Genomic DNA, 24324 nt, shown 5'->3' with positions numbered 1-24324 from the left:
ACTACTTGGGACTGGGTGGCACCTGACCACAGAGGGCCTTGTGGGTTGAAATTTAATTTTCCTGCTGTTAGTACTGGTCTTGCCCCTTGTTTCTGGGGAGGAATGCCAGCCAGAAGGCATGTATCTCCCCCTGGATTCACAGTTTTCAGTGTGACCAGCAACACTGTCTTGATTGATCATACTGTATTTGGCTTTTATTTTCCAAGTGATGGAAGTTACTATGCAAAAAGAATTTTTAACATCACTGAAAAAATTTGGTGTCGGACAGTGAATAATCTGGTTTTAATCCATTTTCTGAGTAATTATATATTTAAAAATCATTGTCAATGGAAGTCATAATGTGGGAAGGATAGGGATGTTGGAAACTTGCTTTTCCCATTAATAATTATTTCTGGTTAAAAAAGTCATTGCACCTGCCAATTTGTTGACTTAGAGCTTGGTACATTAATACAGCCATGAAAAGCATTCCCTGGGGTCTGCACTCTAGTACCAGCCTTGACTCTTAAAAACTCAGTGAACCTTTGTCATTCTTACTTGACAGTGTACTGTGTAGTCTTTTTTTATGGATGTCTTTGGATGTAGGTTCTTTAGATTTAGTCTAAAATCTATACTGAGAAAATAGAGCACTTTGCACTAATGAGTGGAGAAATGATGCTGTTTCCATAACCACCATCACTCAAGACCGCAGCTCTTCCATTAACCTTGCTAACTCTTCCTCCCTCCTAGCCCTGGAGACCTGGGATGTCCCCTGAGGCATCTCCTCTGCTCTCTCTGTACCCCTCTCCTCTGTGTTTCCACCGTGCCTGCCGCTCTGTATGATTCCCAACTAGTTATTTCCCACTCACCTCCAAGTTCTAGTCTTACCTTTAAAAATTGTCTAAAATCAAAGTTACCTTTCCTTAAAGTCTACCTTTTCTTACTAGCCTGTCTTAATTTGTTCAGGCTGCTATGATAAAATAAATACCTGAGACTGGGTAATTTGTAAACAATATACATCTATTGCTCACAGTTCTAGAGGCTCAGAAATCCAAGATCAAGGCACTGGCAGATTCAGTGTCTGGTGAGGGCCCTTTTCCTCATAGATGACACCTTCTTGGTGTGTCATGACATGGCAGAAGGGGTGAATAAACTCCTAGGGCTCTATTATAAGGGCACTAGTCTCATTCATGAGGGCTATGCCTTCATGACCTAATCACCTCCTTAAGGTCTTACCTCTGAATACTATTGCATTGGATAATGAGGTTTCAACATAATGAACTTTGGAGGGACACAGATACTTCCTGGCTCCCTAAAATTTATGTCCTTCTCACATGCAAAATACATTCATTTCATCCTAATAGCTCCAAAAGTCTTAGCTCATCCCAGTGTCAATTCAGAAGTCTAAGTCCAGAGTCTGATCTGAATATCATCATCCAAATCAGATATGGATGAGTTTCAAGATACGTTTCGTCCTGAGACAAGTTCTCCTCCACCTGTGAGTCTGTGAAATCAAACAAGTTAGGTGCTTCCACAATACAATGGTAGGACATGCATAGACTAGACATTCCCATTCCAAAAGGGAACAATAGGAAGAAAGGCGTGTTAGTGACAGGTCCTAACCCAGTGGGGCAAGCAATGTTAAGCCTTAATAAGGCTTGAGAATAATCTTGGACTTGATGTCCTGCCTTCTGGACACACTGGGTTGGAGGTTGGGCCCCCAAGGCTCTGGGTGTCCCTGCCACCACAGCTTTGTTGCGCACAGCCCACACTGCAGCTCTCATGGGTTGGAGTGCCTACAGCTGCCTACAGGTACCTCCAGCTCTCCCAGGCTGGAGTTGTATGCTAGTGGCTTTACGGGGCTCTTGGGGGTTACCCTGTCCCCACAGCTCCAAGTAGGCATTGCCTCAGTGGGGTCTCTCTGTAGTGGCCCCACCACACTCACAGCTCCACTGGGCAGTGCCCTAGTGGAGGCTCTCTGTGGTGGCCCCACCCCTGTGGCAGTCCTCTGCCTCAGCCCCGAGCCTCTCCAGGGCATCCTTTGAAATCTAGGTGGAGGCAGCCAGGCCTCTACAGCTCCTACACTCTGGATGCCTGCAGCATTCGCACCCTGTGGATGCCACCAAGGTTTACCACCTATGCCCTTCAGAGGAGTGGCCTCTATGGCATACCTAGGCCCAGTGGAGCCACACCTGGAGCTGCCGTGGAGCATGCACCAGAATGTAGGGGGCAGAGACTTCAGATGGCATTCAGCAGTACAACCTGAAGCCCCGTGGGTGCCCTGGGCCCTCTTATGAAACTGTCTGCCCTCAAAGTCCTGGCACTTCAGGCTTGTGGTGGGAGCAGCAGCCCCAAGGATCTCCGAATGCCTTCAGGGTCCTTCCATTGTCTTGATGACTGGCATGGGGCTAATCCATACTGATCTCTCATCCACATCCTTGCTGTTCTCTCCCAAACATGCTTTCTTATTTGTTACAATATAGACAGGCTGAGAATTTTCCAAATCTTTGTTTTACTCCCCTTTTGATTATGAGTTTTGTCTTTAAATTATTTCTCTCTTTGGCCGGGCATGGTGACTCACGCCTGTAATCCCAGCACTTTGGGAGGCCCAGGTGGGCGGATCACCTGAGGTCAGGAGTTTGAGACCAGCCTGACCAACATAGAGAAACCCTGTCTCTACTAAAAATACAAAATTAGCCAGGCGTGGTGGTGCATGCCTGTAATCTCAGCTACTCAGGAGGCTGAAGTAGGAGAATCGCTTGAACTCCGGAGGTGGAGGTTGCGGTGAGCCGAGATCGCGCCATTGCACTCCAGCCTGGGCAACAAGAGCAAAACTGTCTCAAAAAAAAAAAAAAAAAAATTTCTCTCTTGCATTTTACCCTAAGCATTTATGAGAAGGCATGCAGCACCCTGAACACTTTGCTTAGAGATTTCTACTGCCAAATATTCAGTTTTATCACTCTTGAGTTCTACTTTCTACCAAACAATAGGACACAAACACAATTCCACTGAGTTCTTTTCCTCTTTATAAGTGGCAAGGATCACCTTTCTTCTAGTTTCCAATAACATGTTTGTCACTTCCATATGAGATCTTATGAGAATGGCTTTTACTGTCCATATTTCTGCGAGGCTTCTGTTCATTACCTCTTAGGGATTCTCGAAGATTGAGGCTTTCTCTGCAGCTCTCCACTTCTACCAGAATCACCCTTGATAGTTTGTTCAGATAGTCTAGGATTTTTCCCAGCATGCACTTCCACACTCTTCTAACTTCTACCCATTACCCGGTTCCACAACTGCATCCATATTTTTAGATATCTGTTGTAGCAACATCCTACTTCTCAGTACCAATTTCTGTCCTAGTCTGTTCAGGCTGCTGTAACAAAATAACTTAGGCTGGGTAATTTATAAACAATGGATATTTACTGCTCACAGTTCTGGAGGCTGTGAAGTCCAAGATCAAGGCAGCAGCAGATTCAGTGTCTGGTAAGGTCTCCTCAGCTTCATAGACGGTACCTTCTTGCTGTGTCCTCACATGGTGGAAGGAGCAAACAGGCTCCCTTGGATCTCTTTTTTAGAGGCATTAATTCCACTCATCAGGGCTTTGCTCTCATGACCTAATACCCTCCTAAAGGCCCCATCTCTTAATACTCTTGCATTGGGGATTGGGTTTCAGCATATGAATTTTGGGGGCATAAACATTTAGAACATAGCATAGCCTAAGTGTGCAAAACAGTCAACAAATATCATTCCGTTCACCAAGTTAAGTGATTTGACTCATACTAGTTTGATCTCCATTCTTCTCTATGTAGCCTCGTCCTTGCAGGACTAGTCTACTCCCTGGGCTCATGCCAGGTATGTGCTGCACACATTTCTTTCCACTGGAAGGCCTGCCTTCCTCCCTCTCCATTCATACACATGCTAGCTGGACATCAAGGTTGAGCCCAGATCCCACCTTTTCCACAAAGACCCCTCTGAAGACTCCACCCAGAAGTATTGATGCTCGTCTGAGCACTCCTTATAATGTCTGATCACAAGAGTTCATTGATTATTGCTGCTTTGTCATTTACCTAATAGTTCTTGAATTCCCATGTTGTCCTCACAACTGGATTGTGATTTGTTTTGAGATTCTTATGACTGTACAGGTCATAAGATGTAAACATTACTTGCAGCATGTGTCTATACCTATGTATTTGTTTAGGGGAGAAATAATCTTGACTTTAAGTTTTTAAACATCTTGTTCCTATTTTAAAAAGTGACGTGAATCTGAAAAGCTTAGTTTATCAGTAAGGAGATAAAATGCTTGGTCTTTGGTAGCTTTTATCGTTTATCCCGCTGTTTGGCATTCAGTGTTCTGTAGCTTTTAATTCAACAAACCCACATAAAGCCCCTCCTCTTTGTGCTTTTTCTGAATAGATGGATTACATGTAAATCTTTACAGCCGGACACTTGTGAAAGAATCATGGATACAATTTCTGATCGCCTCCGAATTCCTTGGCTTAGGGGAGCCAAAAAAGTGAACATCAGCATCATCCCTCCACTTGTCCTGCTGCCTGTCTTCCTTCATGTGGCTTCCTGGCATTTCCTCCTGGGGGTGGTGGTTTTGACCTCCCTTCCTGTGCTGGCACTGTGGTACTACTACCTCACTCACAGAAGGAAAGAACAGACCCTGTTTTTCCTGAGCCTTGGACTGTTCTCACTGGGCTACATGTACTATGTGTTCCTGCAGGAAGTGGTCCCCAAAGGGCGTGTGGGTCCCTTTCAGCTGGCTGTTCTTACCTGCGGGTTATTTCTGATACTCTTAGCCTTGCACAGAGCCAAGAAGAATCCAGGCTACCTCAGCAATCTAGCAAGCGGTGACAGATCTCTAAGCGGCAGCCAGCTGGAGTGCCTGAATAGAAAAGGGCAGGAGAAGACCAAAGGGTTCCCTGGGGCAGACATGTCGGGCAGTCTCAACAATCGCACAACAAAGGATGACCCCAAGGGCTCCTCCAGGATGCCGGCTGGAAGCCCCACCAAAGCGAAGGAGGACTGGTGTGCCAAGTGCCAGCTGGTGCGACCAGCCCGGGCATGGCACTGCCGGATATGTGGCATCTGTGTGAGGAGAATGGATCATCATTGTGTCTGGTATGTTGGAAACATTTGGAGACTTGGAAAGTGTAAATTCATGTAAAACTCTGTAGTTACATTTGATCTTCCCTTGTGCTATCCAAAAATTTCTCTCCTTCCCAGCTTTACACCTTGTAGATATTTGTGGGTTGTTGTGATGTTCCCACTTAGTCATCAGTTTTTCGAGTTTCACAAATTTAGTTCCTTCAGTCATTTCCTGAAGGAGAATAACAGAAAACTTGTGGGGTTTTTTTTTTCCCAATTTTCTTTTGAACAACTCCTCATTTATCTTCTCCTTTCTAATAGGGAAATATCTACAGTTGAATGATTTTTTAAAAAAGAATTGATCAGAAACAGTATAAGCATATTTCCCTGTGCTATTCCTTTTTAAACATAAAGCTCAAGAAAGTATACCCCTATTTTTAGGTGACTCTTTTGTCCCCTTGCCATACATACTTAATCGTTTTTTGATGCTACTGATGATTTCCACTTAACATTATTGAATCGAGGCCTTACCAGATAAACTCTCTATTTGATTATTTGCAGAGAAATGGGCTTTTGTACCTGCCAGTTGGCCAGTAACAAACGAAGGTACATAAGGATCCGTAAAATATGAAGTGCAATGTTTAAAGATAATGTTGCAGCTTCACTAAATACATCTAAACTAAAGGGACTATAATTAATTCAGATATGAATGCTGTAAGTAGCATGTTTGCAGGTTTATTGCTCTTCAGACAGTCGTGATCAATGAATTACGCTTTTCGTGTCTAGGATTCTGGTCCTGTAGCATACCTCCTCCTCAGAAGGGGATGCAGGAGAGGGTGAGGGTGCAGAAAAGGCTGAGAGGCATCGGCGTGGGCCTCAAGTGCGTGGCTCAAGTGCAGGGCAGCTCTTTTCTGGGTCCATGTCTTTAGAAGTAAACAGGTGTTTTCATTTTTAGATATTCTACTTCTATGTCTTTACTTATTCGTGAGCGCGTGCGTGTGTGTGTGTGTGTGCCATTTACAAATGCTGGTTTGCAGAGGGCTGTGTGTGTGTGTGTGTGTGTTCCATTTACAAATGCTGGTTTGCAGAAGGCTCACCTAACAGCAGATATGTGCCCACCGGAACATCCTGACGTGCAGTGGGTAGAAGGCACTCCCTCTACGTTCTGCCCCACAAATGGCCATGACACAGAACTGTTTTTACCTGCCAAAGAGCCTGCATGTTATCAAGTTGTTCTTCCCCCTACACTATGTTTCTAACCTCTTTGGATCTTTATATTACTCTTCATATATTCAACATGAATTTTCCCATACTCTGTAATACTTCTGATTTAGCATTTTTAAGTTTTCATAATTCTATTTATCTCCCTTTCTTTAACATGGTAAGGACAATGTTAGATCTCCATAGCTGGGTAATATTGATATTTAGGAAGATTTGTTAGCCAGGTTCTGCTTTTTACTTAGTCTTGTCCTTAAACTGACAATATGATTCCACTTTGCGAAGAGGAGAGAATATAAGACTGCATTCCTCAGGGTGCAAGTTTTTAATTCCCTAAAATTGAAAAATAAGAGAACTTCTTAATAATTGGAACTTAACATTTCCCTATTTAAAACCTTGTCTTGGCTGGGTGCAGTGGCTCATGCCTGTAATCCCAACACTTTGGGAGGCTGAGGTGGGTGGATCACCTGAGGTTAGGAGTTCAAGACCAGCCTGGCCAACATGGTGAAACCCCGTCTCTACTCAAAATACAAAAATTAGCTGGGCATGGTGGCATGTGCCTGTAATCCCAGCTACTTGGGAGGCTGAGGCAGGAGAATAACTTAACTGGGACCCGAGAGGCAGAGGTTGCAGTGAGTCGAGATCACGCCACTGCACTCTAGCCTGAGCTACAGGGCAAGACTCCATCTCCAAAAAAAAAAAAAAAAAAAGCTTTCTTGTTTATTATGTAAGGTATATTGAGGACTCTTAAAAATGTGTTTGCTTTTTTATTTCTCTGTGCTGTTTTGAGGATAAATAGCTGCGTTGGAGAATCAAATCATCAAGCATTTATACTTGCCCTTTTGATCTTCTTGCTCACCTCGGTGTATGGGATCACACTGACCTTGGACACCATTTGTAGAGATAGAAGTGTCTTCACAGCTCTTTTCTATTGTCCTGGAGTTTATGCAAATTACAGGTGAGCAGTGGGTACCATAGTATGGAGGCCCCCTGGGAAGTAATGGGTGTTGCCATTGACAGGGACTGTTACTACTGGTTTAGGAGTTCTCAACCAAAACATAGGCCAGGCCATGGGAATGCTGGGTATCCCTGAAATTGCCAACAAAATTGTGCATTGGTGATGTGTGTTTTTCTAGGGTGCTGTTAAAAGGATTGTTGACCTTTAAAAAGTAATCCCAGCACTTTGGGAGGCGGAGGCGGGCAGATCACGAGGTCAGGAGATCGAGACCATCCTGGCTAACACGGTGAAACCCTGTCTCTACTAAAAAATACAAAAAAAAAAAGTGAAGATCTAGTTCTCTACAAACAGGACCAGGCCTCATCAGGAACTTCCAGAGTCAAATGACCACTCATAGGCTCAAAGTAGCAACAGTGAAACTAAAACAAGAAACAAAAACTAGCAGCCCCAGGGCACATATGTGCCTATTTTGTCATAATGATCAGACAGAAACCTTCTCACTTTAGTGCTGCTTTCTGATGCTTTTTAGTCCAATCTTAATTTACTGCTTCTGACCCTTTTGAGATGTGCTCAGCATCTCTATAACCTTGCTTTTCTTTCTAACCTCTCTTGGTTTTTCCTGTTCTACTTTCTTTCTTTTTTTAATCACCACTGATGATTACTGTGATATGTAGGTCAAAATTTCCTTAGGCCCCTTTATAGATTGTGAAGATTTCCAGGCCATGGCAAAAGCTGGGATTCTTCAGCTTCGGCCTCAGCGCCTCCTCCCTGAATGCCGGGGCCCCCCTCTGCCCGTGCTGTTTATTCCCTTCCCTTCATCATCGTCTCTGACATAAGTGCTCTATAGTATCTATGGTTTGGCCCTTTTCTTTCTTCTCACTCTTCATTTTCAGAACAATTCTTGCTTTCTCTAGAAAGTATCCCTTTGCAGCATTTGTTTTTATTAGCCTGTGGACAGATCTCCCCATTGTCATCCTAGAACCAGACACCTGTGGGCATTATTAGAATAGATCGGTCTTCCTCAGAGTAAGTTTCCTTCCTCACCGTGTGGAGAGATCTCCAGCGTGTGAAATTCTCTGCTAACGCTGCAGGTGAGGCCTGTCCTGAAGCACAGCATGTCTGTGCACTCGGTGGGGAGGCGAGGGAACCAAGGAATACAGTCCTGCCATTGCTTCTCACCCTACTCTGTGCAGGCGATTCACAGCACCTCATCTTTTTGGTTAGGTCCTTGGATTTAATAGTCTTTGAGGTCCCTTCAGCTTTACAAATGAAGATTCTGAATGAACTTATTTCCAACTAACTCTTAATTCGCGAATGTTTGAAAATCATCAAATGGCAAAGGCTAACTGGCAGCCTGTTTTATTAGTGAGCCTGAGAGGAGCTTCCCTGCCTTGTGTGATTGTGTTGGGCTTTAGGAGGGTGAATTTGGAATGTTGCAGTGTTCCTACGTCCAAGTAAGCACAGGGTTGCTGGTGTTGGGAGTCGTCCATCGTCTTTTCATTCCTCAGCACTGGACTGGAAAGAATGGAGATTGGTAATGTTAGCACTGTTCCTCAGCATCCACCTGCAGCTTCCTAGAAGACATTTATAGCAATCCCTTGGTGCCTTTGTTTTCTCATGAGTTAGACATAATTTACGAATTACTTGTTTATTTAACAAACAGGTGTTGAACACTGTTATGTCAGGCAGTGTGCTGGGTATGTGGAGGGTACAAAATGCAAAAAACAGTCCCTGCTATTCTAGTGTAATATACTAGAAAATAGGCACCAGTAATTATAGAATAAACACACACATTCTCCTACTTAAGCAGGTTATTGGCATTCTGAGTGTCTTCCAGTTCGGAGGGTTGGGGAAGATGCCAAAGTCTTTAGTAATAAGTAAAAAAAATGTGTAAAACGTGAGAATGATGACGGTTTTCTGAATGTGACAAAAATGGCAGCCCTGACCGGCCTTTTCCCCTCTCCCAGCTCGGCTCTGTCCTTCACCTGCGTGTGGTACTCTGTGATCATCACAGCGGGCATGGCCTACATCTTCCTGATCCAGCTGATCAACATCAGCTACAATGTGACTGAGCGGGAAGTCCAGCAGGCCCTCCGACAGAAGACTGGGCGCCGGCTCCTCTGCGGGCTCATCGTGGACACAGGCCAGTACAATAGGGGCTTCCTGCGGAACTGGCACCAGTTCTCCACCCTGGGCACACGTGCATTCCACCACCCTGCTGAGGACATTGTCTGAAGTGCCTTCTGTGTGGCTCTCTGAGGGATGATGGCTCCTCCTTCCGTCTCCCTTCCATTTTACACTTCAGTGTCCATTTTTATCCCCAGTTTCTTAAAGGCATTATAGGGCCATGCTCAGGTTTAGAGACTGGAGTGGGAAGAAGTTAATTTTTCTGACGCCACAACTTAAGAGACTTTTATACTGAAGCAGTAAAAGTAGAGCCATTCCTTTCCAGTCACCTTTTTAATGGACTCAGTTGCCTGAACTTGAGAAGGATGTGGATTGCTAATGCACAAATTGATAGAAGCAATTCCCATCCATTAGTATGGGGGAAAGAGTTTTGGATTAGGATGGTTTATAGTCCCTCTTTGATTCTTAATAGCCATGTGACCCCTAGTTGAGTCACTTTCCCAAGTCTCAGGGTCATCTGCAAAGTGGGGGACTGATGCCCTGGCTACCTCACAGAGCCATCATGAGGGTCACGTGAGGGATGATGGATGTGGAAAGCACTAAAAAACAACTCAAGCACCATGGAAATACAAAGTATTAGGAAAATATTATGATGGAAGAAAAACGTTTATTAGAATATTGAAGCCAATATTATTAGGGTAATCAGTTTTCAGCATATACCGTGTTGTACAGTTATGAGAATTTCTCCTTCTTAAGTATTAGACATGAACTACTCAAACAGAGAAGATGACCAGCTGGATTGACGCTAAGTTGTCTGATCTTGAAGAGACAGTTGACAACAGTTATAAAGATAATTATTGCTAGTGTAATGTACAGTGGCCATGAGTTTAGGTGATGAGTTCTTCTATTTATTTTTTATAAATTCTGCTTGGGTTTCTTATAAATAACTCCAATAGGCATTCATGTGTTTTTCCTCTTCCCATGTTTCACCAGGTAAGGTGCTAGCACACTTGTGACTGTGGCTGGAAGAGGAGAACAGACACTCCTGTGGGGATGCTTTACTCTCTTTTCTGGTAGGAAGGCTGAGTAACATCAAGGGCTCGATTATTTTCTTCATGTATTTCAAATGCTGTCAGTTATAGCACTAAATTGTGAAAATCAGCCTTCTGGCATTCACATTATTCCGGTATGAACTTTGAGGAGTTGAGTGACATCTTCCCACTTAACTTGCACATTAATTCTCAATTACCCCTCCCTAAATAACAGTATCTCACTAGGAGAGAAGAAACAGGGTATATGTGGTTTCCACTGTTAATGGATTACTGTTCTTCCCTGGCTCTTCCGACAATAACAAGTTGTTTCTTTAATCATTTCTTAAAACCGAAAATGTATAAAAGATTAAATATTTATGTACAATGGGTTGTTCTCCTGTAGAATTAAGATGAGGGAATTTCAGATGAGGAAAATACCCTTTTGAAATGTTGGTTTTGTACATGTACTGTTTTGCAATCCCAAAGATAATTCATGACTCCTTAAATTTGCCTTGGCTTATAGCTTAATATAGGGAAAATATTGCCAGCGTTTTCAGTCATTCTGTGCATGCTGCTTTAGGCAAGAGATGTATATTTGTTGAGAGGAAATATTGCTACTTCCTGCACTTCCACCCTCTGCAGCCAGCACCATCCCTACTGTTGCCATTAATTGGAGCTGTCCTTAAGATGGTCACCATATTATTCAGGCTGTCGTCATTTTCCCCAGAGATGGTTTGTTTAACGAATGATAGGCTCTGTGCCTGGGGATGTTAGCAGACTCTGGGGTTTGTACAGTGATGCCTTCTCCCTGGCCCAGAGCTGAATATTCACCTAGAATTAAAGTTGGATTTGATATAACAAATTTCTTTCTATACAGGTTTTAGATAAGAGAGAGAGTAATAATGTCAAGGATAGCCTATGTGGGCAGAAATTGGTAGTCATGCTTTTGAATGTCAGCTGTAGAGCCAACTCTGATTATCTAGCCATTGATCATACAAATTCATAGAAACATTAGTATAGTCAGTAATTTTATCTTCTTGCCAAATTGTTCACAACATCTAAATGTAATGTGATGTGATGAAGATGAGTAGTACAAAGAGACCAAAGTCATTTGGGAGAATTAGGAATGATGACAATTTTTTTTAACAACTTACCTCTAGTAGGGTTACTGGGATGAGCCAACTCAGCTTCCTTCCCATGGATAGGAAGGGACTCTGTATATTATTCAGGTTTATTGGCACGAAGATACTTATTTTAAGTTCCTTGAGAACCCATGATGGACAGTTTACAGAATGCTTAAACCCGTCAAAAGATCAGTGATTTTGTGTGGGAAAAGCCTTCCCAGGCGTCTGTACCGAAAGGAGGAGCAAACGAGGGGCTAATCCTTGAGCAGTGTTCTGTAGGCTCTGTGACATCTTTGGTTTATAGGATTTTGGAGCCTTTTATGATCTGGAACTATTTGAGGGGTTTCATTATAGGCCTTGGTTCTCTCCAAAGGCCAGATGAGTTTATTGTGGAATCTTTGAAAGGACAAGGCCTCTGTGAATGAATCAGTCCCAGGGAAGCATTTGGTGGTGGCGGCAGTGGAGGATTGCCCTGTGAACCTGTAAATCAGCAGTCTCTTGGGCAGACGAGCAAGCCCCTCGAACATGATTTCAAACAAGCAGATCCTCGTCTCTCATCTCACGCCCTCAGTCTCTGTTAATGAACATACTGGATGTGTAGTTTTATAAATTACCTACTATCATCTGGCCACTTAGATTATTATCACACCACTATGGACTGTTCCTGGGGGGAGAGGAATAGACCGATTTGAAAGATTGAAGGGAGAAAGAGTTAAGGATCAGGATTGCATGAAAGAGGAAAATCCTTCAATATTTAAAATGTTTCTTACGATACCCACAGAGTACTTTTATGGTTCCAGCCGAGCGTTCCTGAAATGAACTGACCATTAACAGCGCCTCTTTGATAGGTTACCCTGATGCTGCTAAAGTAAAGCCTTAAGTGTGTTTTTGGGACAACGTGCTGCTTATTTCACCTCAGCCACATATGTGTTTGTGTTTAGGATATTGTAAGTCTTTGCTATCTAGGTAGTGTTTTCCTTGGTGAATGAAGTCATTGTTGTCTTCAAGTGTACCATCTGCCTAGCAAAAAATTGCTCCAACCTTCTCTTATGCAATAGTCCTTGGTACTTCTAATATTTTTAGCAAGAGACAATTTTCTGTACTAGAATCTTCCACTGCCAGAAAACACAGTGCCAGTAAGGTTCTACATACTACTGACCATCTGCTTAATAGACATGTATTTCCTTTGAGTAGGACATTAGCTTTTTATTATAAAGCTCAACTAGTATAAGCAAAAATACAACATCTAGAAGCACAGTTTTAGCCAGGATGTTTAAAAATTAGTTTTGTGAGACTTAAGGGTCTTTTTAACCTAGGTAAGTTTATATGACCTAATTTCATTGTAGCCATATTCTGGTACCTTCCATTTTGAAAAGTAGAGGTTTCTTAAGCAAGCAATGGGATAATAAGAGACTTTTCCTGAGGCACCTGTTTGGAATCTGGTTTTCTCAGCAGCAGCTTGACATGTGCACCCTTTTGTATTAAACACTGCAAAGGTGATGCAGGGGAGCAGGAAAGCCATGCTAAACTCACTACTGAGTACAATTCAGTATGTTCCTATGGATGTTTGCTGTGACTAATATAAATTTCTTTTTTTTTTTTTTGAGACGGAGTCTCGCTCTGTTGCCCAGGCTGGAGTGCAGTGGCGCGATCTTGGCTCACTGCAAGCTCCGCCTCCCGGGTTCGCGCCATTCTCCTGCCTCAGCCTCTCCGAGTAGCTGGGACTACAGGCGCCCGCCACCACGCCCGGCTAATTTTTTGTATTTTTAGTAGAGACGGGGTTTCACCGTGGTCTCGATCTCCTGACCTCGTGATCCGCCCGCCTCGGCCTCCCAAAGTGCTGGGATTACAAGCGTGAGCCACCGCGCCCGGCCGACTAATATAAATTTCTTGCAGAATCAGCTACACTTAATTATGTTGCTGATAGACAAGCATCCACGCTTCAGCTGGCACTAAGTGTTTTCATTGTAGGATCAGCAGCAGGTTAAAGACTGAACGGTTAGTGGAGACAAATGTCTTAGAGGCTGCGCGATGTCTAGGTTGGGCTTGTGACTTATTAGTGGCCTAGCCTTCTTGATGGCACCTTGAAAGTGAACTTCTAGAAATTTACATTTAAAAGGCAAAGCTTTAAAAGCAGAGCTAGTCTATTCTAGTTATTGATGCAACTAAAATTCTATATTTCTTAAGATGGAGCCACTGACGAGATGTCCCATTACAGAGCCTGCAATCTCAACTCATTGTGATCCTAATGGTCCGGGTGATTGGATGGTTTCAGTTGTTAGGGATTTTGAGTTTTTCATTTTATTGCATATCTGGGTTGGATGTTAGACTAAAGGAAACCCAGGAATATTTACCTGGTGTTACATTTAATATTTAATGTCTAGCAACATCAAGGGGGATTTCTGAAGCCAACTCCGGAGGCTGTGGGCTGCACATTTTGCACTGTTTTTATATACTTGTATTCATATCCTCTTATCACCTCAGACTCAGACACAAGGCCTTTTACATGGAAATTTTACAAATTACTGCCATTTATGTAAAATAATGTCCTGTGACCAAGTTGTTTAAATGGAAAATAAAGTGCTTTCTTTAAGGAAAATAGCTGGTGTTTCTTGGAGTGTCTCCTGAAGTCTTCTGATTTCCGAAAACCCTGCATTATAGCTGTGCTGCCTCTGTGGCTCCCTCGATGTCCCTATCCTGTGGCCCTGTCCCTAGCCCTAAACTGTTATGTTGCCGGTGGCAATTTCTCCAGTTTTGTGGGTCAGGGATACTGCTTGTTGGGGCATTATGTTAACAGTAACATTTTGAAACATACCTTCATGATAGTCCAGCAAAAAACAGCATCAAAACTATTTCCATTGTATCTCTTTAGAAGGCTCTGTATTCGGTAAAAAGTCTAGCTGGCTCCATCGGAATATGGGCTGCTAAAGACTCAATTTCTAGTTGATGTTTGAGGTGAGGCAAAAGTAAGCTAAGATAGAAAACTTAAGCTTTGTGGGATTTATTTATGCTCCTGGCATGTTGACTTAAGGAAGTCAACCTTTCCTTATGTACAGGCTTGGCATTTAAAGAAAACTGGTGGCTGGGTGTGGTGGTTCACACCTGTAATCTCAGCACTTTGGGAGGCTGAGAGGATCACTTGAGCCCAGGAGTTCAAGACTAGCCTGGGCAACATGGCAAAACTCCATCTCTACAAAAAAAAAAAAAAAAAAAAAAAAAGTTAGCTGGGCATGTAATCCCAGCTATCTGAGAGGCTGAGGTGGGAGGATCGCCTGAGTCTGAGAGGTCCAGGCTTCAGTAAGCCATAATCAGGCCACTGTACCTCCAGCCTGAAGTACAGTGACAGAGTGAGACCCTGTCTCAAAACAAAAAAAACACAAAACAAACAAAATAATAAAATTGGTATTTCATTTCCGGGTGCTAATATCAGCCAATATTTTGTAAATGTACTGTAGTTAGGTTTAAACTCTTAGTGATTTTGCTGGAAAGTAAGTGATGTATTATGAATTACTTTTAGTTACATTTTCTTTAGTGGCCATTAATCTTGAAAAACACAGGTTTTTCTTTTTTCTTTTTTTTTTTTTTTAATGACAACTGTATAATCCTATTAAAGGGAAAGCTGTGTGGGAACAGGCGTATCGTAGAAGAAATAAAGTTCAATTCAAGGTGTTTGGTCCTATCACACATCCTCCATGATAAAAGTATCTTAAGTCATGTAGCAGGTAGTACAGCTAGATATCCTTTCTAGGAAGTACGAGACAATAACAAGAATATTCACTTAAAAAACCACAGAATTTTATTTTGTCAACTCAAATTTTCAGCACACCAAATAAGGGTAATCATCTCAGGACTGCACAGGACTTTCTCATTTTACAATATACATTTCTGGACTACTTGAATTTGTTATAATACATGTGTATTTTATAATGAAAAATTACTTTTCTAGCAGGTAATTCTCTAACACAATTCACAGAAGAGAGCATTGTATCAGTCTTTATAGCACCTTAAAAATGAAAACATTCTTTGAATTCAAGATAGGTATCTCAATATCTAGATCAAACTGAGCTGAGTACTAGAAGACAAACTGAGTTTATTATTCAGCAGTTACAGTTGGGAGCATGAACAGATAATTTAATGAATTGCTGGACTGTCATGATAGTTATTACCTTTTGGAATTTCCTTCATGCTTATCAAGGTGCACTGAAGAGAAGCATCTCTGGTGCCTCAGTTTCTCTGAAATCAGGATAAGCTGCTATCCTCTGCAGCAGCTGTGTAGAGAACCTTTACATATACATGGTCTGCCTTCAGGTGGTTAAAATGGACAAGGTCTGGTAGGGTGCCTGTCGCTGATGCTAATGTACTAGAAGACTGAGTGCCTTGGTCTCCTTTCCTTTTCTAAGTACTCACTACTTTTTATTTCTATTTAATTAAGGTCACATTTATCAACAACTCATGTTAAGCTATATGGACACATTTTTCTTCACAGCTCAGTCAGGCAAACACTTGTCCTTTTTAAAGTTTACTATGCTAAAAATATATAGGATATATTTGAACAGGATCTCTAGAATGTTCCTTTGGATGATCCCACTGTGATAAATGCTATAGTGAATGACTAGCAATCCAGGAAAAGTCAAAGAAGGGAATAAAAATTCTCAAAATAATTCCTTTGATCTAAGAAGTAGCTCGTAGAGAATAAACCAGGTGTATGTATGTACGTGTGTGGGTGGGTGGAGATAACACACGTACAGACTAGTCGAGCTTCCTGTCCTAAATATTACACTAATCTGGCTCATTGGTTCACCAAAGACTTGTCTTACTCAAGGACCAAGTATCTGATTGCTGGTATAGCTCATGGTCCCTTCCAGGCATCTGGAAGTCTGGAAGAATTTCAACTACCTTCCTACGAAGTTGCTGTCGCCTTTCTTCTTTTACTCTTTCCTCTTTCATAAATTTTACAAACTTCTTCCATGTCCGAAATGTGATCCAGAGGATCCTCCTTTAAGAATAAAGAAAGAAAAAAGTGAAATGCTGAGAAAAAGTTGGCTTTCCATCTGTAGCACATTAAGAACTTTATAAAAATAATTCTTATGTTAATAAAATGCTGTATAAAAGGTGTGGAAATCACAATTGGGATTATGACAGTGTGAAATGCTGTGAAGAAAATAAAGCAACAAAAGGGAATGAGAGTGACTGATAGGTTATTTTTATTTGTATTTTATTTATTTATTTTCTTTGAGGCAAGAGTCTTGCTCTGTCACCTAGGCTAGAGTGCAGTGGTGCAATCTCGGCTCACTGCAACCTCTGCCTCCTGGGTTCAAACGATTCTTGTGCCTCAGCCTCCCAAGTAGCTGGGATTACAGGTGCCCGCCGCCATGCCTGGCTAATTTTTTTTTTTTATTTTTATTGGAGACAGGGTTTCACCATGTTGGCCAGGCTGGTCTTGAACTCCTGGCCTCAAGTGATCTGCCTGTCTCGGCCTCCCAAAGTGCTGGGATTACAGGTGTGGGCCACTGTGCCTGGCCAGTTATTTTTATTTTTGATTGAGTGGTCAAGGAAACTGTCTGAGGAGGTGACATTTGAGCAGAGCACCAAATGGCTTCCAGTAATGCAAGCTACGAGGCACACTCCTGAGTTGATCTGATTACAGCATACATATTGTACCCATGCCAGGACCAGTGATGCTGGCAAGGGATTCAGAACCACAACCCTCAACGCAAAAATGATGGAAAATTGCATGCAGAATGTGCCAAAGTTACAGGCATTGAGGCCTCAGTGCATAGACATATTTTAAAAGCCTGCTGGTAACCTCACCTCCAACAGCAGCAATAACAACAAAGAACCAGTCTTGAATATTAGTTGAGAAAAAATACCCTAACATCAGGTTCTGGAAACATGGTATGGAAGACTGCTTGTTTGAGTGTCTCCGCTGTCACGGGGAGGCATGCAATGGCCCTTTAGGATTTATTAGTGTCCACCACAACTGAACACTAGGGGCATCAAGGTAAGCCAGGTACCGTCTGCCCCAGGAGAGGCTGAAACAGGTGACCAGAGTTTCCACATAGTGGGAAGGTACAGCAGTGGAGAGCAGCACAGAGGAATGCCCAGTCCGGTGGTGAGGAGCAGACGTTTTTGAAGATGATGTCTGAACTGAATTTTTGTCAGGCAAAAGGCTTTCCTAGAGGAGAGCACATCTTGAGTAAAGGCAAAGAAGCAAGAATAGCATGCCGTGCTGTGTGTGGAGTTACAGTGTTGAAACGAAGTGCAGAGTAGTTAAGCTTATATTTTCACAACTATAGGCAGAGATGGGATTTGTTCTGGCCTCTTGACCATCTGAGGAAGTCCCAGAATGTACATCAGTCCTCATTAATTTTATGGCTGTTGGTTAATATTTTTGATAATGTTGATTTTTGTTGGTGGAGGTACTGCTTTAAAAAAAGGCATGGCTGGGTGCGGTGAGTCACACCTGTAATCCTGGCAATTTGGGAGGCCGAGGCAGGTGGCTCATTTGAGGTCAGGAGTTCAAGATCAGCCTGGCCAACATGGTGAAACCCTGTCTCTACTAAAAATACAAAAATTAGCCCGGCATGGTGGCGGGTGCCTGTAATCCCAGCTACTTGGGAGGCTGAGGCACGAGAATCACTTGAACCTGGGAGGTGGAGGTTGCAGTGAGCCGAGATCAAGCCACGGCATTCCAGCCCGGATAACAGAGTGAGACTCTGTCTCCAAAAAAAAAGAAAAAAAGAAAAAAAAAGGCTCCAAGGAATGGATTTGCTTCATTGCTTGCTTTTATCCATTCAGTCCACCATTTACGGCTTCCTGTGCTCAGCTGTGGGCACACTCCCAGTCCTTGACCCTGTCTCCCATTTTCAGCCATTCACTTCTCTCTTCTGGCTACACTCCTGTTCTCTGACTTCTGCATTTTAGCTCCTGCTGTTCTACCCTAACTGAAAAATGTTCTCCCCTTTGGGTGAAATCTTCCTAGATCATCCTTGCCTACATTTCTCTTTCTTTCCCTGAACTTCTAAAACATATTCATGATCACTGGTTTGGCACTTAATAGCATATCTATAGCTATCTTTTTATATTTTTATTGATACATAATATACATATTTAGGGGGTACATGTAATTTTATGCATTCTTATAATGTGTAAAGATCAAATCAGGGTATTTGGGATATCCATCACCTTAAATATTTATCTTTTACTTACCATGGGGACATTCAAGTTATTCTCTTCTGGTTATTTTGAAATGTACAATAGGTTATTATTAACTATAGTCACCCTACTGATCTATTGAACATTAGGCCTTATTGCTTCTATCTAACTGTATATTGTACCCATTAATCAACCTCTCTTCATCCACCTCCCAACCTCTACCCTTTCCAGCCTCTGGTAACCACCAATCTATTCTCTATCTTCATGAGATTCACATTTTTAGCTCTCCCACATGAGTAAGAACATGTGGTATTTGTCTTTCTGTGCTTGACTTATTTCACTTAACACAGTAGCCTCCAGTTCTATCCATGTTGCTGCAAATGACAGGATTTCATTCTTTTTCATTACTAATATTCCATTTTGTGTATATACCATATTTTCTTTATGCATTTATCTACTTATGGGTGCTTAGGTTGATTCCATATTTTGGCTATTGTGAACAGTGCTGTAATAATCACGGACATGCAAATATCTCTTGGATATACTGATTTCCTTTCTTTTGGAGATATACCTATTAGTGGAATTGCTGGATCATATGATAGTTCTAATTTTAGTTTTTTCAGGAATCTCCATTCTGTTCTCCATAGTGGCTGTACTAATTTACATTCCCACCAACAGTGTATGAGAGTTTCCCTTTCTCCATATCCTCACCAGCATCTGTTATTCACTGTCTTTGATAAAAGCCATTTTACTGGTATAAAATGATAGCGCATTGTGGTTTTGATTTGGATTTCTCTGATAATTAGTGATGCTGAGCATTTTATCATACACTTTTTGGCCATTTGTATGTCTTTTGAGAAATGTCTATTTAGATCTTTCCCCTCACCTTTTTTTTTTTTTTAGACAGGGCTTCACTCTGTCGCCCGGGCTGGACTGTAGCAGCGTGATGTTGGCTCACTTCTACCTTCACCTCCTGGACTCAAGAGATTCTTTACACCTCAGCCTCCCAAGTAGCTGGGACTATAGGCACATGTCATGATTCCTGGCTAATTTTTGTTTTTTTCGTGTTTTTTTTTTTTTTCTTGGTAGAGATGGGGTTTTGCCATGTTGCCCAGGCTGGTCTTGAACTCCTTGACTCAAACTATCCACCCACCTTAGCCTCCCGAAGTGTTGGGATTATAGGTGTGAGCCACTATAATGGCCTTGCCCATTTTTAAATTGGATTATTTGTTTTTTTGCTATTGAGTTGTTTGAGTTCCTTACATATTCTGATTATTAATCCCTTGTCAGATGGCATTTTAGTCCACTTGTGTTGCTATAAAGGAATACCTGAGGCTGGGTAATTTATTTTAAAAAAGAGGTTTATTTGACTTGCAGTTTTGCCAGCTGTACAAGAAGTATGGCACTAGCATCTGTTTCTAGTGAGGACTTCAGGCTGCTTCCACTCATGATGGAAGGGGAGCTATCATGTGCAGAGATCCAATGGCAAGAGAGGAAAGCAAAGAAAAAGGGGGAGGGAGGTGCCAGGTTCTTTTTAACAACCAGCTCTTTGGTAACTAATAGAGTGAGAATGCACTTATTTACAGAGGATGGCATTAAGCAATCCATCTCCATGACCCAAATACCTCCCATTAGACTCCACTTCCGTCCAATGTTGAGAATCAGATTTCAACATGAGGTGTAGGGGACAAACATCCAAACTATACAGACAGTTTGCAAATACTCTCATTCTGTGGGTTATCTCTTCACTTGATTGTTTCTTTTGCTGTGCAGAAACTTTTTAGCTTGATGTAATCCCAGTTGTCTATTTTTGCTCCGGTTGTCTGTGCTTTTGAGGTCTTACACAAAAAATCTTTGGCCAGACCAATGGTCTGGAGCATTGCCTCAATGTTTTCCTCTAGTAGTTTCATAGTTTCTGGACTTAGAGTTAAATCTATAACCCATTTGGATTTGATTTTTGTGTATGGTGATATTGTGTATCATTCTTCTGCATATAGTTATCCTGTTTTTCCAGCACCATTTATTAAAAGACTGTCCTTTCCCCATTTTATGTTCTTGGCACTTTTGTCAAAGATGAGTTGGTTGTAAATGTGTGGATTTAAATCTGGGTTCTCTATTCTATGTCATTGGTCTATATGCCTGTTTTTATGCCAGTACCAAGCTGTTTTGGTTACTATAGCTTTGTAGTAAATTTTGAAGTCACATAGTGTGATACCTAGAGCTTTGTTCTTTTTGCTCAGTGTTGCTTTTGCTATTCAGGGTCTTCTGTGGTTCCATATAAATATTAGGAATTTTTTTTCTATTTCCATGAAGAATGTTGTTGGTATTTTGATAGAGATTGCATTGAATCTGTAAATTGCTTTGGGTAGTATTGCTATTTTAACTGTAAGAAGTCTTCCAGTACAGGAGCATGGCATATCTTTCTATGTGTTTGTGTCCTTTTCAATTTCTTTCCTCAGTGTTTTATAGTTTTCAATATATAGACCTTTCACTTCCTTGGTTAAATTGGTTCCCAGGTATTTTATTTTCTTCATAGCTAGTTAAGGTGAGATTGTTTTCTTGATTTCTTTTTCAGATTGTTCATTGTTGGTGTATATATTAATAAATGCTACTGATTTTTGAATGTTGACTTTGTATTCTGCAACTTTACTGAATTTATCAGATCTAACAGTTTTTTTTTTGGTGGAGTCTTTAGGTTTTTCTAAGTATAAGATCATGTTATCCATAAACAAGGCTAATTTGGCTTCTTCCTTTTCAGTTTGGATATATATTTTTTAAGACAGAGTTTCTCTGTCACCCAGGCTGGCCTTGAACTCTTGGCCTCAAGTGATCCTTCCATACTGGCCTCCCAAAGCCCTGGGATTATAGCCATGAGCCATCACATCTGGCCTGGATGCCCTTTATTTTTTTTTTCTTGTCTAACTGCTCTGGCAAGGACTTGCAGTATTATATTGAATAAAAGTGCTGAAAGTGGGCATTTTGGTCCTGGCTAGGATGTTGAATTTTTTTTAATTATACTTCAAGTTTTAGGGTACATGTATACAATGTACAGGTTTGTTACATATGTATACATGTGCCATGTTGGTGTGCTGCACCCATTAACTCGTCATTTAACATTAGGTATATCTCCTAATGCTATCCCTCCCCCCTACCCCCACCCCACAACAGGCCCCAGTGTGTGATGTTCCCCTTCCTGTGTCCATGTGTTCCCATTGTTCAATTCCCACCTATGAGTGAGAACATGCGGTGTTTGGTTTTTTGTCCTTGCAATAGTTTGCTAAGAATGATGGTTTCCAGCTTCATCCATGTCCCTACAAAGGACATGAACTCATCATTTTTTATGGCTGCATAGTATTCCATGGTGTATATGTGCCACATTTTCTTAATCCAGTCTATCACTGTTGGACATTTGGGTTGGTTCCAAGTCTTTGCTATTGTGAATAGTGCCGCAGTAAACATACGTGTGCATGTGTCTTTATAACAGCATGATTTATAATCCTTTGGGTATATACCTAGTAATGGGATGGCTGGGTCAAATGGTATTTCTAGTTCTAGATCCCTGAGGAATCGCCACACTGACTTCCACAATGGTTGAACTAGTTTACAGTCCCACCAACAGTGTAAAAGTGTTCCTATTTCTCCACATCCTCTCCAGCACCTGTTGTTTCCTGACTTTTTAATGATCACCATTCTAACTGGTGTGAGATGGTATCTCACTGTGGTTTTGATTTGCATTTCTCTGATGGCCAGTGATGATGAGCATTTTTTCATGTGTCTTTTGGCTGCATAAATGTCTTCTTTTGAGAAGTGTCTCTTCATACAGGATGTTGAATTTTATTGAATGCCTTTTTTTTGACATCTCTTGAAATAATTATATGGTTTTTGTTCTTGGTTCTGTTAATGTGATGTGTCATGTTTATTGATTTGCATAAGTTGAACCGTCCTTGGATCCCTGGGATGAATCCCACTTGATCATGGTGAATGTTCTTTTCAACGTGTTATTGAATTTGGTTTGCCAGTAGTTGGTTGAAGATTTTGCATTTGTGTTCATCAGGGATATGTAGTTTTCTTTTTTCTCACCATGTCCTTGTTTGGTTTTGGTATCAGGCTAATGCTGGCCTGATAGGATAAGTATGGAAGTATTCCCTTCTCTTCAATTTTTTTTTTTGAAGAAATTGAGTAGAATTTGTATTAGTTCTTCTTTAAAGGTTTGGTACAATTTAGCAGTTTGAAGCCATTAGGTCCTGGGCTTTTCTTTGAGGTGAGACTTTTTAATTACAGCTTTAATCTCATTACTCATTAGTGGTTTGTTGAGGTTTTCTGTTTCTTCATTGTTCAATCTTGGTAGGTTGTATCTGTCCAGAAATTTATCCATTTCTTCTGTGTTTTCCAGTTTATTGATGTGTAGGTGTTCATAATAGTCTCTAGTGATTCTTTGTGTTTTTGATTTCTTGGTTGTTATGTCTCCTTTTTCATTTCTGATTTTGAGTCAAAAAAGTCTCAATTTCATTTATTTCTGCTTAGATTTATATTATTTCCTTTATTCTAATAATTTGGGGTTTGGTTTGTTCTTGCTTTTCTATATTTCTTTGAGGAGCATAGTTAACTTATTTTTTTGAAGTCTCTCAGCTTTTTTGATGTAAGTGTTTATTGCTATAAACTTCTCTCTTAAAAGAAGTTACTGCTTTTACTATAACCCATAGATTTTGATCTATGGTATTTCCATTTTCATTGGTTTCAAGAAATTTTTAAATTTTTTCTTAATTTCTTCATTGACCCATTGGTTGTTCAGGAACATGTTGTTTAATTTCCTTGTATCTGTGTAGCTTCTGAAGTTCCTCTTACTGATTCCTAATTTTATTCTGTTGTGGTCAGAAAAGATACTTGATACGATTTCTGTTTTTTGAATTTGTTGAGAGTTGTTTTGTGGCCTAAGATATGGTCTTATTATGGAGGATGTTCCATGTGCTGATAAAAAGAATGTGTATTCTTCAACAGTTGGATAAAATGTTCTTTAAATGTCAGACCTATTTGGCCTGGTTTCTGGTTTAACTTTGATGTTTCCTTGCTGATTTTCTTCCTGGATAATTTTTCCACTACTGAGAGTGGCGTGTTGAAGTCCCCTATGATTGTATTGCAGTTATCTCTCCCTTTATTGTTTGCTTTATATACTTGGGTGCTTGATGTTGAGTGAATAGATATTTATAATTGTTATATCCTCTTGCTGAATTGACCTCTTTATCATTATATAATGACCTTCTTTATTTCTCTGTATAGTCTTTGACTTGTAATCAGTTTTATCTGATGTAAGTATAGCTATTCCTGCTGTGTTTTTGGTTTCCACTTGCTTGGAATGTCTTTTTCTATCTCTTTCAGTCTATGTATGTCTTTATAGGTGAAGTAGGTGTCTTATAGGCAGCATATAGTTGGATGTTGTTTCTTTATCCATCAGCCACTCTATGTCTTTTAATTGGAGAACTGAGTCCATTTATATTCAGTTATTGATAAGTAAGGACTTACTATGGCAATTTTTTCTTTCCTTGTTTGCTGGTTGTTTTGTAACTCCTATCTTCCTTTCTTACTGTTTTCCCTTGTGGCAAAACAATTTTCTCAGGTAGTATGTTTTAATTTGTTGCCTTTTCTT

General features: G+C 41.1%; 2 protein-coding genes across 8 annotated transcripts in view; one reads left to right on the top strand and one right to left on the bottom strand.

Moving 5' to 3' along the window:
* Nucleotides 1-24324, top strand: part of ZDHHC23 (zinc finger DHHC-type palmitoyltransferase 23) — a 49808-nt gene that overhangs the window by 1364 nt on the left and 24120 nt on the right. Inside the window, exons 2-5 of one of the 4 annotated variants that reach the window (XM_058437489.1) lie at nucleotides 4390-5100; nucleotides 7076-7243; nucleotides 9211-9386; nucleotides 10364-13110. In XM_058437489.1, the coding sequence (XP_058293472.1) occupies nucleotides 4390-5100; nucleotides 7076-7243; nucleotides 9211-9386; nucleotides 10364-10386 (1078 nt within the window). In that variant the 3' untranslated portion in view covers nucleotides 10387-13110. Of the gene's footprint in view, nucleotides 1-4389; nucleotides 5101-7075; nucleotides 7244-9210; nucleotides 13111-24324 lie in introns of those variants that run through there. The other 3 variants (XR_009213128.1, XM_058437488.1, XM_032150140.2) reach the window with 3 other exon arrangements.
* The window catches only part of CCDC191 (coiled-coil domain containing 191), a 97169-nt gene continuing 88143 nt past the window's right edge, over nucleotides 15299-24324 (bottom strand). For all 4 annotated transcript variants that reach the window (XM_058437485.1, XM_032150141.2, XM_058437486.1 and 1 more), the window contains one exon: nucleotides 15299-16521. In XM_058437485.1, the coding sequence (XP_058293468.1) occupies nucleotides 16323-16521 (199 nt within the window). In that variant the 3' untranslated portion in view covers nucleotides 15299-16322. The remainder of the gene's footprint in view (nucleotides 16522-24324) is intronic.

The sequence above is a fragment of the Hylobates moloch genome, unplaced genomic scaffold, assembly GCF_009828535.3.
Source record: "Hylobates moloch isolate HMO894 unplaced genomic scaffold, HMol_V3 SCAFFOLD_4, whole genome shotgun sequence".
Taxonomy (NCBI): domain Eukaryota; kingdom Metazoa; phylum Chordata; class Mammalia; order Primates; family Hylobatidae; genus Hylobates; species Hylobates moloch.
Note: the sequence above shows the minus strand (reverse complement) of the source record. Positions and strands in the feature narration are given on the sequence as shown.